Source organism: Urocitellus parryii, chromosome 1 (assembly GCF_045843805.1).
Source record: "Urocitellus parryii isolate mUroPar1 chromosome 1, mUroPar1.hap1, whole genome shotgun sequence".
NCBI lineage: Eukaryota > Metazoa > Chordata > Mammalia > Rodentia > Sciuridae > Urocitellus > Urocitellus parryii.
In genome coordinates this window covers 176,370,938-176,385,810 of record NC_135531.1, presented here as the reverse complement: position 1 = coordinate 176,385,810, position 14,873 = coordinate 176,370,938, and the positions used below count along the sequence as shown (strand labels likewise).

Genomic DNA, 14,873 nt, shown 5'->3' with positions numbered 1-14,873 from the left:
GGGTATTTGTCGCACTCATTTTAATCCAGTTTAATTTGAAACACAATTTAGTATGAACTCAACATGTTATTTCTAAAGTACCACTTTCTGAAAGTTTATTGCATAGGAGCAAATTGAAACAATGCATTTGTTAAGGAAAAATAAAACTAGCACACATTGTTCTAAACCAGAGTAGAATATAATATGTTTGAAAATTAAAGCAACATACCCAAAATAATACTAAAGTATATTCTGAGAACAAGGACCAAAATCTAGCTCTACTTTCTTTGAGTCTTACACACCTAGGCTGGTGTTTCAAATAACAACCATTTGAGGACTAGGATGTATCCACTTAGTTTGTCTGCTAGGATATTGGCTTACTACTTATTTTTTAATCCTTTTTAATAGTAATCATAAATATTCAGGACCCTCACCATGTTATATTTACACATTACAGATGAGAAACTAAGAATGTTACACATATAGAGCCAGGCAATTAGGAGCAAATGTAGTAAACAGATCTCCAAATATTTGTTAACTTGACAAAAAGATATTTTGATTTCATCAATGTCTCCTGAAATACAAGATGACCTCTGGTAGTTTTACTGAGAGGAATGGAATCAATAAGTTCGAGTTATTTTCCTATTCTTAAAAATAGCTGTGACTTTTTATAAAAGTCCTTAACCTTTTAGAATCTCTGCCTTTTATAAAACATAGGCAATTGTGATAAAGACCATATAAGAAAAACTAGTGAAGTCCCCTGCAAACATATTGTATTATTAACATCTGTAATTTATGTAAACATCATTATGTGCTGTTAAATTATTGATGAAATAACAGATTATTAAATAATTGTCTAGATTTGTATCCTGTGTCTTCTGAATTACTGATATCATATTTCAATTTTTCTCAGATGTTTCTATTTGCTCACTCCTTGGCTTCAGTCTTGCTAAAGTTGTGAGGCCTGTTAGTCTCCAAGTACAAGCACACTGGGTCCATAACCAAGAAGGCAATTTGAAGATGTAGCTAATGTATATGTTTTCTATGTGAATTACCAAATTCTCACTCCTCTTGGAAAATGAATTGAAAAGCGCTGTCCCATCTGTGGGGCTGATTTTATCCCCTTTGTTCAGTGTGCACTGGACAGCGGGATGTGCCTTTCACAGTATACCACTAGCTCTCCATTTTATACTTAAATTGCCATGTAAACTTTAATCATTTCCAGTAAACCAAACAAAGTCTTTTCAATTTTGATCTGTAAAGAAAAGGTGTACTGGTATGCTAAATAGGCACAAACTATCAAACAAACACACACACACACACACACACACACACACAAGCTAAATTTATAATTGGAGAAGTCATAAAGTCTTAAGAACTTTTCTTAGACTACAATAAAAATCTCTTTGTGAATATGGATTATTTTGTTGTGAAGTCTGATCGCCATTTTCTCCTGAAAGTACAAAGTAAATTCGCCTTCTAGTCTTTATCCAGAGAAGACCCTAAAAATAACATTTCAAAATCATAGAAGCCAATTTCTCTCTAACTTGCATTTAATACTATAACCGACAAAAGGAAGATAGAGAGGGCAGAAGCTCCTGGAGGGAAATGATCATCATAGTCCTGATTTCCCATACTCAGGCCTCTCCTACTTTCTCTCCTGGATAACCTGAGTCTGGTGAATGGCAGGATAAGAAGGAAAGCACGAAGGACCTGGCCCCACACTGGCCATGCCTTCACTGCAGCTCTAGAGTAACAATTGTGATAGAAATTTGCCCAGGGTGCTGTGCTCAGTTAATACAGTGCACAAATTCAAAGGCAGAAAACCTGTGGAGCTTGGGAAAAACAAAGTGCAGCTCTTTAAAGGAGTAGCTTCAAAACAGCTTCTAAATGAAATCAGCACCCTGTTCTCTAATTAGATCCAAAATACATAAAGTGGCATTTTAGAAATTTTTCTACAAGACATCTTTACATGATTAATGCATGTGGCCCTTACCATGAGCCTTTTTCTTTGTTATATAAGCATAAGGGGGAAATGAAGTCATAAAAAGAGATCTTTGGGAATTTAGGGTGGCCTACAATAGAAACACAATGCACTATGCTTTTGCAACCCACTCCCAAGAGGCCCCAGTCAATACTTGAAAATAATTTTACTGTCTGAGTAGGATTTCGATATTCTCTCACCCAGGAAAACCCTATCATTTATCCTATCTATCCCTGGCTATGATTCAACACAGGCATTTCTTAAACCATGTTCCAGAGTATGCACTGCCAAAATAATGCTGATATTAATACTAATACTAATAAATTCTTTATGCTTAGTCTATTCTTTATTGGTAATTCTTTATGCTTTGTCTGTTCTTCATCAAGATTCTTCATGCTTAGTATATTACTTACTGGGATTCTTTATGCTTAGTCAATTTTTATAGGAGATTTATAATACACATTAACATATAGTATATTAAGTGCTCTATGAAATCATCTGAAAGAAGCTTTTTTTTTTTTAAGCTAAGAACTTCCAACTCGTTTGATCAGACCACTTTCCCCTCTCTTAAAAATACCTACTTGCAACTCCTAGATTATTCTTTGGAGTTATACTTATGCTAACATCAGTTCTGTGTTTTACCTATTCTCACCCTCGTTCCGATAAGGAAGGTGAGAAAAACAAGAATGAGAAGCAGAAGGAAAAACATGTAGCAAAAGCAAAAGTTCTGATGCCTTCACATCATTTCTCCCTCTTTCAACCCAGTATTTTGCCTTGTCTATTAAGAAATAATTCAGGGCTGGGGATGTGGCTCAGCGGTAGCGCGCTCGCCTGGCATGCGTGCGGCCCGGGTTCGATCCTCAGCACCACATACCAACAAAGATGTTGTGTCCGCCGAGAACTAAAAAATAAATATTAAAAAAAAAAATTCTCTCTCTCTCTCTCTCTCTCTCTCTCTCTCTCTCTCTCTCTCTCTCTCTCTCCTCTCTCACTCTCTCTTTAAAAAAAAAAAAAGAAATAATTCATCTATCTCCAAGTAGGAGAAGCTTTATCTTAAAATACAACTTGCTCCTGAACCCAGCACATTATCTATCAAGTCTCTGGTGCTGACAGAAGAAACAAACTAGCACTTTCACATTTCTTACCTTGGGATATGGATACTGCTTTGCCTTGGGATACAATGCTCCAGTATACCGAGGGATAACCATATTAGGCACCAGGGAGTCATTTATCATCAAGAAGGCAAGCCTCTCTCCATCCGGGGACCACCAGTGGGCGATGTGAGAATGCAGAAGTTCCTCTAGAATAAATAAGTGTTATTTGAAACCAACTGTAGAGATGTGGGCTCAGTGACCCACAAAAATCTGTCCTTGAAACCTCCATCGCACACATATATTTTCTGGATAGCATGTTGGATTTTATCAACTTCCCTGAGAATTCCCTCTTTCAGAGCCACCTTCTAGGCTCAGGAAAAATATATGCAGAAAAGTGAGTATGAAACAATAGAGCCATGATTTCATTCATCATTGGCAATGTGGACAGGGTGTATGGAAGCCCTATTACAGTAGACAGAATGAGAACAGTGACTGAAGGGTGAGAAATGGCCTAAAACCACATGCATGTTACCATGAATGCGTATTTGCATGTGACTATTTTCCATTCTCTGAAGAAATGAATGAAGAACTCACTAAAATTCATTAACTGTTTTAAGCTCTAAGGAAGAATAAGAAATACAGTGGATATCTTTCTTTCATGTAATCCAAGAACCACTATGCACTTTTCCACACCTGCTTTCTGGCTCAGAAAGTCAATCTATGTGAACTACATCAAAAGGGCCCCCATGCCCTCTGGCTTCCAGAGGACAGATCATTATAATGCTTTGGCAGAAGAATAGAAGGAAGAGAGTAAAGCCAGGTTACTTATTCTCTCAGTTCCATGCTGCAATGTCACCTCAGGCTGGCTGTGAACTTTAAATGATGTCACTACTCTGTTGAAGCAGTCTCCTCCACACAATTTTCTCCTCTGGTAGTAAGGTGGCTGCTGCTAGTTAAGATTATAGCACTTTTCTTTGTGGATTCCTTATGCCTTTTTTTTTTTGGTAAATGTTCTTTTTGCAAACAAACTAATTATCTTACTGAATGTGTCAGCTCTTTTTGGGGGGGATCCTGATAGAGTTCAGAAGTAGTCTTAGAAGATAGATCTTCAAATTATCTTTTGAGATAAGCCTTTCTTATTATATACCATATATATCACATATATATATATAAAATTATATTGCAGATACAAATACATGTGGAATATGATAATAACATTTCTAAGAGGAAATTGGAGCATAGATGATCCATAGCAGGAGCTGGAGTTGTGAGTAATCAGTTGCCCCTAGTGGTGATGTTGGAAGACATACTGGTAATGGGGAGAGTTGTTGAAAGAACTAGTGTTTATGACACTTAGTTGCAACAAAAACAATGGTGATTCGAGACTGAAATGTAGTTAACATGATTTTTCTGACAACCCAGAGTAATTGCCTAGGGGGAAAGAAAGAGAGAGAGAGAGAGAGAGAGAGAGAGAGAGAGAGAGAGAGAGAGAGAGAGAGAAATTGAAACTATGACTGTGAAATTAGGGCTGCACATAGAGAATAAAGGGTCACAATGGAATCATTGAGAGTCCATTTCTGCTTTGGGGGAAAATGTGGCTGAGGTCCAAAATAACATAGGAATGGGAGACTATCTGCACCCAGATTAGAAGCTCAACACCTTGTGCGATTTTAAGCTAAGATATTAGTAAAGAGGATTTGGGACTCTCACACATCAGCTAAGAGAAGAAGCATTTTTTTTTCTCTCAACCAGTTTCATATAAAGCATATTGTGCTATATATAATATATAATGTATATGACATATATATAATATAGCACAAGTAATTGTGCTATATTATACTGCTATATGCAACTGAATTTATGGTTAAATATTTTGAACCTCATAATTATCACAGATCTATGTAATGTTATGAACGACCAATAAAAAAAAAAAAAAAAAAAAAAAAAAAAAAAAGAGAACATCTGTATAAGAAAATTAGAACTCTTCTGCATAATAGCAGAGAATTGGAAACAAACGTCTTTGAAAATTTGAGTCTGAAATACTGGGGAACTTTTTAGAGACCCAGTAGTCTATGACACATCAGGTATCTTCTCACAAGAGAGAAAAATTCTTGGGATCACACGTGTGCCAAAGTAAAGAGGAATTAGACTCTCCTGGATTTTGAAGACAATGCAAACCATATTTTAACATTCTGCTCTGTTCTATTTCCCAGGTAACTTGTAAGGCTGCCAGTTCTGAGTTGGATGTGAGCAATAGAGGATCCTGCAATGCAGATATGTCATGTTGCAACTTTGTCTCTCTTCTGCACTTTGTGACAAAGCAGATGCAATGATAATGTGACTGCCCATGACAGAGAGAGGTGCCATGTGGAGTCTTTGGCACTCCCATATGATAATCACAGCACAGGCATTTCACACTTTGGAGAAAGACCATTCATTCTCTCTTGTGTTAAGGAATATTACTTATTTCATAAGCAGTTCTGTATTGGGCTCTGGTTGAAAAAATTAACCTGACTATGGGTTACCAAATGACTCTGAAATCCATATCCCCACTCAAAACCAGTTATTATCTGATCCATGACCATACAACGGAACATGTACAGCAACATTCTACTATAAAATAAAAGTCTTATATATGGGATTGGGCCAGAAAGCACATAGTATTGTTTCACCTTCTAACCCTCATCTCACACCTATGCCCTAGGGTGTGTATTCTGAAACAGACTGGCAGAGGACAAATAAACAACATTGGCGTGGTTTCTGGATAGGGCTGCATGATGTACATGAGCAAGCTGGGATTTGATAGACTCTATAGTACCATCTGACTCACAAGAGCCATTGAGGCATTGAAAGACAGTAATGAACATGTCTTCCAATTGGCAAAATCTCAAACCAAATATTTAGTTGTCCACTTTTTTTTAAGAAAATTTGGCTTGAAGAATGAATTCATTCTGACTCATGCATGGTAACTGATAATAAGCCACTTCATGAGAGACTGGGGAAGAATAAAACTAGAAAATTAGTGCCAAGGATGTTTATGAAAGATAAGTGGACTGATTTATCATAAGAGGTAAATATTTGAAAATATGAAGATATTAGTTTCCAACTTAATGTTTACCAAAGCACATCCACAACTAAAAGTGGCTACCAGTAATTAAATGAACAAGATGACATCCCCATGAATGTCAATCAGCCTTTGGCTCTCTCACCTACCTGGTAATGGCAGCCACCATCACTGATCTTTGGTATAATATAATTTCCCAGTAAGTCTATGTGACAAACTGGTGGCAGATGAATTACATGGAACCATTCCATTAGTAATGGGCAGCATTTGTGTCATGCAGAGAGAAACATATACTGGGAGTGAATTTGCCTTTGCTATGTACAATCCTGTCACTTCTACTATATGTGGACTTAATGAATAATGTATCCATCTTACACGAAAACTTCCCAACAGGATAGGCAGGAGGGACAACTCTAGAAAAATCAGGATAGAAGTTGTAAAATCATCAGTCATTATGCCAATAACCCATTCAATACATTTTGAATTGGAAGCTGAAATTTCTTCCCTGAATATTTTGAATTTATTATGACTAAAAAGAAACAAACAAAAGAAAATAATAACAGAAAACACTGTCACTGCATTGGGTCAATGACACATCTCATTTACAAGAAAAAAAATTGTGTCTTACCTATTCAAAAGAGGTCATACAAGTATATATTGAGAACTTAGGATGTTCACAAATACGTCTTTGCCCAGGGGTTCCAGTTAATAAAACAAAATTGTTATCAATTTGCTTAAGAAAATCAAACAAAGGAATAAGATTTTGTAGGAATAAATTTTGGTCAACAAGATAAAAAAATAAAGGGAAAAGGATCAGTAGTCAAAGAAGGCAGTCATGATTATTGCCTAATGCCATATGATAAACTAATTTATTCTGTTAATGGGAGTATTTGCTGCACAACCGTATATGAAAAAGATGAGTGGTTGTTGTATTTGTAAATTCCGTATCTAAAACTGGACTGATACTATCCTGCAGAGAAACAGTAACAGATGGAACTTTGTGTGCTCCTCTTTCAGGGACATAAACTTTTAATTAGAATAATAAGAATATTCCTTTGGTCTCTGACTTTTCACTGGGTATGACCAATATGAAGCCCAGGCAAATCAAATGAAGGAAGGAAATGAGTGCATGAGATTTTATTCTTGGCTCCCACGTATTGAAATCATGTGTCTGGTTGTATTCCTCATCCAAACTCATCATTTCTTTTGCTGTTAAAAATATTCAGGATTTCCTCCTCTTAGACCCTGATGACTGCTGCCTCTACTTTCCACTCCAGGTGTTAATAAGCAAACCACTACTAGCCAGAGGTTGTTGTATAACCCTTGTCCTTGATGAGTGGCCCCTTTAGAGATAAAACCTCTTCAGTGTTTTGAGTGAGTGTCCCTCAAAGATACATGTGTCAAAGGCTCATCCCAAGGTGGCACTACTGGGAACTGGTGGAAGCTTGAGTGGTGAGGCTGGTGAGAGACCCTTAGGTCCACTGGGGTTGTGCCCTTCAAGGGTACTGTGGGATCCCAGTCTTGGGATGCATTCCTATGGTGACATGCTACACTTAAAGAGGCTCAAACTGATGGGGCCACCTGATTGTGGACTGGGACCTCCAGAATGGTGAGCCAAACCAAATTTTTCCCTTTATAAGTTAATTGTCTCAGGTATTTGTTGTAGTAATGCAAAGATGGCTGATAAGCCTTCCTTAAATTATTTGCATTCGTATGTGCTATTGTTTTCTAAGTGGTTTTGATTCATACAAACAATTATAATTCAGTTGAAGAAATGACTTACACAGGACACACTGAAGAAAAAATATGTATGATGAGGGTCAATTAATTATAAGTTCTAAGACCTATGAAACTTAAGTGTGCAAAGAAATTCTATTGGTTAAAGTCAACACTCTGAGGGATGGGTCCTATCACAGGGACTGAGGTATGTATGACAGTACTTTCCACAAGGAAGCATGGTATAAACCTCAGAGCACTGGTATACCCAAATAGTAATTGGGTATAACCAACTGTCATTTATTTTACATCGAACTTGACTAATATTCTACTCCAAAAAAAATGTTACCACATAAAAACCACAAATGCAGGGGCCTGGGATGTGGCTCAAGTGGTAGCGAGCTCACCTAGCATACATGAGGCACTGGGTTCGATTCTCAGCACCACATAAAAATAAAATAAAGATACTGTATCCACCTAAAACTAAAAAATAAATATTAAAAAAACCCACAAATGCAAAGAGATATGCAATTTTTTTTCAGATGAAAAACTAAAGTTAACTGGAAAGAGATGTTGAATAGAATAATCTAGTATGCATTTGCTTTACAGTTATTCTGGATAAGGCATAGCTTCTTTAATTGCAACTAAGAGGGACATTTACTCAAGGATTGAAACTTCCTGCGTTAATTATATTGTATTATTTACAAACAATTTATTTTTACAAATTGCATTCCATTCCAATTTAGTATAGGTTTGGCTCTTCATTGTTGTTATTATTCTGATTTAGGAAATCTCACTTCAGAGCAGATGGAGTTTGCAGCACATGTGGCTTTATATCACAGACACTTAAAAACAGGCTCAACACAAAGCATTTCCAGAAAACTCAGATATGATCCTTGTGTTCAGATTAACACGCTTTTCTAAAAAACAAACTGATTTTATCCATTCATTATCAATTTAGACCGAATTTCTTAAGCATGTATTACCATCCCTGTGGACCTGTGGTTAATGCTTTCCCTTTATTTTCTACATTTCCCTGTCAATTTTCTTGATTTATATTCATACTCTTATCACTTCCTTCATAGGCTCCCATGCACTATAGTCTTGTTCTGTTCCCATCAATTCACAGATTTTGCTCCTGTCAAGGTCATGGATAATCAAGTAGCAATCTGAATTCTTAGTTTGCTTGACCTCTACAGACTCAGCACTGTTGATAACCAGGCATTTCTCTAGCTTCGTGGCTGCATCACTATCTTTAAAAAAAAAAAAAATCTTATCTGTCACAGTCTAGTTACACTGACTCTCAGTAAGTGTTCAATTAAATTCTGATGAATCAATGAGGAATAAATGTGACTTCATGTATCCAAGAGAAGGAAGAAAGTAAAGTGAAAAATAGGTATTTTTGAGCAGCTCTCATTAAATGAAAAAAGTGCAACAACTGCAATCTGTCAAAAAGGATATTGTTTATCCTGTAATATTTTTTTCTATTTTCTCCATTCTTGCAAATCAATACAAGAACCATTTCTTCTACAAAGCACCTTAAAATCCTCTATCACATCAAATTTATTTTTTGTTTGTTTTGTTTTTCAAACTGGGAAATGATCACAGGGGTGATTTACACTGAGCTACATCCCCAGTTCTTTCATATTTTTTTTATTTTGAGACAGGCTCTTGCCAGGTTGCTTAGGGCCTCACTAACTTGATTTTCCTAGCTTCAAATTTGTGATGCTCCAGCCTCTGCCTATTGAATCTTAGGGATTATAGGCATGGGCCACCATGCTTGGCATATAAAACTTGATTTTATTTATAATTCTATTTAGTATGCTTACATAGGTTATTTTTATACTTCTCTTTTTTCACATTGTGAATGGTTTCTTATATAATAGTTTTTTACTGTTTATCATTTCACTAACTTGTAAACAGCCAAAATTCTTACTCTTCATTGTATTGTTCTCAGATAATCTTGTTTAAAATATATTTTTTTTTTTTTTTAGTTTTCAATGGACCTCTATTTTATTTATATGCTGTGCTGAGAATCGAACTCAGTGCCTCACACATGCTAGGCAAAGGTTATGCCACTGAGCCACCACCCCAGCCCCCCCCCCTTTAAAATATTTTTAGTTTTCAATGGACCTCTATTTTATTTATACTCAGATAATCTTTGACAGATATCTTTGCTCTCCTGTTGTTCCTTGAAGTTCAGAGAATCATTTCTTTAAAATATGACAATCTAAAGTATATTCATAAATCATTTAAGCACATTAGTCTCATTACTCTATAGACTTAAATAATTTAAAGCAAGTCATTTTTTTTTCCTACTTAATAGGGGAAATGCTTTCTGGAAATTTTCAAAGCTGTGAACTTGGCAATTATATACTTCTTTAACAAAACTTAAAAGATTTTTTTAAAAAATCAACTTTGATATGTTGTTACCTCATTTAGTTATAATACCAAGTACATGATGCACATGGGTGTGCTTTGTGTAAACAATATTTAAAATTCTCTTCCATTCTAAGAGTTTTATTATTTCTCTGAATTTCACGATCCCTTTAAAACATGTCATATTCTATATGTCTTTATTTTTTTAGGAACTGAATAATGATAAGAATGAGACAAAGAAGCTTTAAAATTACACTTTTTAAAGACTCTATGGTAGTGACTGTGGTTGAGAGCAACACCCGCAATTACAATGTGGCCTATTCCAAAAAGATTAAGCCCTATCCTTAAAGTTTGCCATAAAAAAACATTTTATTATCTTTCGTGTGATTCCTCTTATCTTTTTCTACCATAACATTTCTAGAAGGTTAATTGCAATCTTTGAAAACATGTTACATATTACTTCCTGAACCTCCCACATAGATTAGATTATAATTGAGTTCTGAAAATAAAATGATCTCCACAATAGAACTATACACACAACACTGACCATCACATGTATTCCCCAGGGCATGTTGCTGTGTCCCTCAGTGCAGGAAGGAAAGTTCTGGAACCGGAGCTGTTGGCATGTCAGACAAGCAAGTGATATGGAAGATTAACATGTGAATGGGACTCTGGCGGCACAGGTTGGGGATGACAGGCAAAATGTTAAGGGAGAATCAGTGACATCCAAATTAAGCCCCTCTGCCAAATTTTATCAATGATTGCCTTGAAAAGATTCTTTCTGGCAATGAAGTAGAACATTGAATAATTCCACTGACAGTAGCATGTAAAGCCCTTGAATAAGGAAAAGATTAGTGAAAATTTAAGGTTTAGGGCCCCAGATGTGGCCATGTCATAGGACCCAGGGGAAGCAAACACCAACAAATATGGTAGCCTGCTGCCTAAACAATGGCTTTGGAAACAGAAGACATTCAAAGATCAACTCTGCCACTCATCAGCTCTGAGACCTTATCCAAGTCACTTGTGCCCCCTGAGCCTTGGTTTCTTCAATAAGCAGTGCTGTAAGGATTAAATCAGATACACATGGGAGATTTCCTAGTAGATTTGGAACATAGTGGCCAAAGTGTCAAGTTTAATTTGAGTGACAGAAACTATATATATATATATATATATATATATATATTTCACTTCCCTTTTGGAACCTTTGAGACCTACAGTGTCATCACAAAGGATTTTGTTACCTGTTTGTTCTGCCCCCTCCCATACCTCGAGACACTGTTCATGCTCAGTGTAGATATACATTTTTATTATCTCAAAATTCTTTGTTAGCTAATGGTCTCCAATACTGTCCCTTAAATTTTCCTTGAAAGTGGAATGCCCATAACCTATATAAAGCTTCCCCAATTGGACAGTGGCTTAAGTCATCTTAATCAGGGTCCAAATCAGCAAAATAGGCCCAGTCTACACTGCATATACATCTCATTGATTTCAAAGCTCATTGATGCTAAGGATCACATGGCATTGCCCAACATAGCATTGCCACTATACTGAAATGAACACATTTCTATTAACTCCTCTCCTCCCTGAAATTCACTCCTTGTTAGTGCTCGCTCACTGTGTCTGCCACCACCATTTACTAGTGACCCAAACCAGAAGTCATAGAGTCATTCTTGACGTGTTCTCATGCGCCCCATCTGCTCAGCCACTAAGACCTAACTATTTTACTGCCTCATCAATTTTAGAATCCTCCCTCCTTCTAACTGCTTTAACCCCAGTTCCAATGCTCATTATCTCCTGATAGAGCATAGAAAAAGCCTGATAGCTGCTCACTGGTCCTTTCCACTATTAGATCCCAGCTTCACACCATAACCAGTATCCGCTATGTACACGGATGACTCAATCTCATCACTCTTGTACTTGAAAAGCTCTACTAATTTCCACATTTATTAGTAGAAACATAATTGAAACCCCAGATCATTGTGGGAGGTCCCTGTTTTCTAGTTCTTACTGTCTTCCTCTGTCCCAAATTTTATACCTTGATAATAGAATGTAGATTCAGTTCCCTAGCACACATGGTGCTGCTTAACCCTTCTGTGTTTTTGCAAGCTATTACCTCTGCATGGATTTTCCTTCCTAATATCTTCTTCTCATATGTAATTCTTCTTAATTTTTTAGGCTGAGAAATGAAATGAAAATATTTGAAAATCCCTGAGATTTCAATGGCTCAAGTCATTGACCATAAGTCAAGCACTCACCACATTGAATTCATCCATTTTTTTTTCACTTTTTGGTCTCTCACACAGTATCAATGACATAAAGTTGAAAGTCTTATCTTAGCCTCTGTGCTACTTTAGGTAAGGGCATCTCGTAGCTCCAGCTAGTCAAATCCCCAAACCTACCCAAGCATGTTCTCCACCTATTTTGTTTTGCTTTTTAAATTTAGTGGACCATTCCAGGCCTCTCTAAAACTTATCTTTTTGAAATTGGAAATTCAGAGTCAGCTTCTGAAACTCTCAACCAAAGAACCCTTCTCATCTGCTTGTGTATTCCTTTATTGCTACTGTTGTTTTGCTCCTTCATGGCATAATAATTGCTAATATTCAGTGTAGCTCTCACTACTCCTCAAAATAAAGTATGGCCTCTAAAAATCTTTCATTATTTCATGCTGGCATGTATACAGAAATCTATTATAGATATAAATAGACTTGTACACATACACACATATATATAAATCTCAAGGACTACAACTTGTAAATTTCAAGGACTACAACACTTTTAATAACATCTTTCTGCCTAGCAAAAATCTTTCACTTGAATATAAGGTCTCAAGGCTGTGTGTGTGTGTATGTATGTGTATATATATATATATTTTATATGTATATGTATATATATATATATATATACATAAAATTGTATATGTATATATATATATATATATATATACATATACATATTTTAACTTTCTGTGCTATCTTAATACCAAGACTAGAATATGGAAGACAGTTGATAATACCCACTGAGTGAGAGACTGAAAAAAATGAATGAGTGCTCTGAATGATTCACTTTTATTACGGAATTTAAATTATTGAATTTGAGGCAGAGAAATTGCATTTGCAAATATTGTTCAAGAAATAAAATCACTTTTCTGTAGGATTCCTGGTTTTATCATTTATAATCAAACAGATTTACTTTAAGTGTTGACATGTTTTGCCAAGATCAGTTGCAGAATCTGAAAATCAGGGTTTAAACTCAGGCTTTCAGTCTTTCTCAGGCAATATATACCTAGAACTCAGCTAGTCAGTTGATAACTGATACATGATCAAAACTAGAGCGAGGGCTGGGATTGTGGCTCAGCGGTAGAGCACTTGTCTTGCAGGTGGGAGGCCCTGGGTTCGATCTCAGCATCACATAAAAATAAATAAACAAAATAAAAGTATTGCGTCCAGCTACTTCTAAAAACTAAATGTTAAAAAAAATAGAGGGAGGTTTTCAGCATCTCACTAATTTTTATACTATTATTATTATTTTATTTTGCCATGCTAGGATTGAACTTGGGACCACACACATACTAGGCTAGCTGTCTGCCTGCCAGTGAACTACATCCTCAGCCTTTATTTTTAGCTATTACCAAAACTTGATTCAACAGTTATTGAAAAATAACTCTTCACGTAGGCTTTATTTTTCTCCCTATGCAATGGCTTTTAAAATATGACAGAATGTCCCTGATGGGAATGACTAAAATCAAGTGGCTTTCATGCACTTTTTCTTTTTTGGACAGGTAAAGGCTTTTGTTTCTCCTTTTCCAGAGAATCTGAAATATTAAGCATCTAATTCCAAAATGCTGTGAGGTAGCCATCCATTCTCATTGGTTAAGTATCATCAACAACAAAATTTGTGTAGCTGAGACCAAGTGTGTCTGTATGTGCATTTTATATATACACTTTCAAACATATAAACAAAATGGACTCATATAAGTAGATTTAAATTACAACCAGGCAAAATGTAAACATGAAAAGATGAAAGCATGGAGGCAATTTTGAGAGGAAATGAGAAGATATAGTGCTAAATGTATTGTTCTGGTATGAATAGATTTTTTTCTTTTAGATTTTCTATCAACATATGTCGTTTGTATTCTTTCAAAACCAAATCTGTTCAACTCACCTTCATATAACCAGTCAGCAATCCCATTAAAAATAATTCCTTCTTTTCCAGAGGATGTAAGTCGCAATGAACTGCTCTTTATATCAGGTTGGTAGTAGATATTATTTTCAAAAATATAAATCTGGATCAGAAAACATATGAACAAACAAAAAACCCCAACATGTTAGGATGTCTTTATTAAACTTTCATATCATATAATGATCACTAAATTAATGTTTTGTCATTTGCCTACTTATAACCTTTTTTAAAAAATTTAATGCATATATTTGTATTGTAATCAATTTTAATGGCTACTTCTTTTCCTATCATATCAATATCAAGTTGTCATTTTGAAATCACATGGAAGTTGATATTGATGTTTTTAAATCCTTATTTTCAGCAACAATATTTCATCTACTTAATGATGTTTCTCCCATACCACAAAATTGGTTTGGCTGTGAGGTAACATTTTGCATACTCAAGAGAATAATAACTGAAATAGATGTCATTTTAGTAA

General features: G+C 35.7%; 1 protein-coding gene across 1 annotated transcript in view; it reads right to left on the bottom strand.

Moving 5' to 3' along the window:
- The window catches only part of Dpp10 (dipeptidyl peptidase like 10), a 608,497-nt gene that overhangs the window by 85,261 nt on the left and 508,363 nt on the right, over positions 1 to 14,873 (bottom strand). The window contains exons 8-9 of the mRNA XM_026397087.2: positions 14,378 to 14,498; positions 3,109 to 3,263 (exon numbers count right to left, since the gene is read on the bottom strand). Of these exons, the coding sequence (XP_026252872.2) occupies positions 3,109 to 3,263; positions 14,378 to 14,498 (276 nt within the window). The remainder of the gene's footprint in view (positions 1 to 3,108; positions 3,264 to 14,377; positions 14,499 to 14,873) is intronic.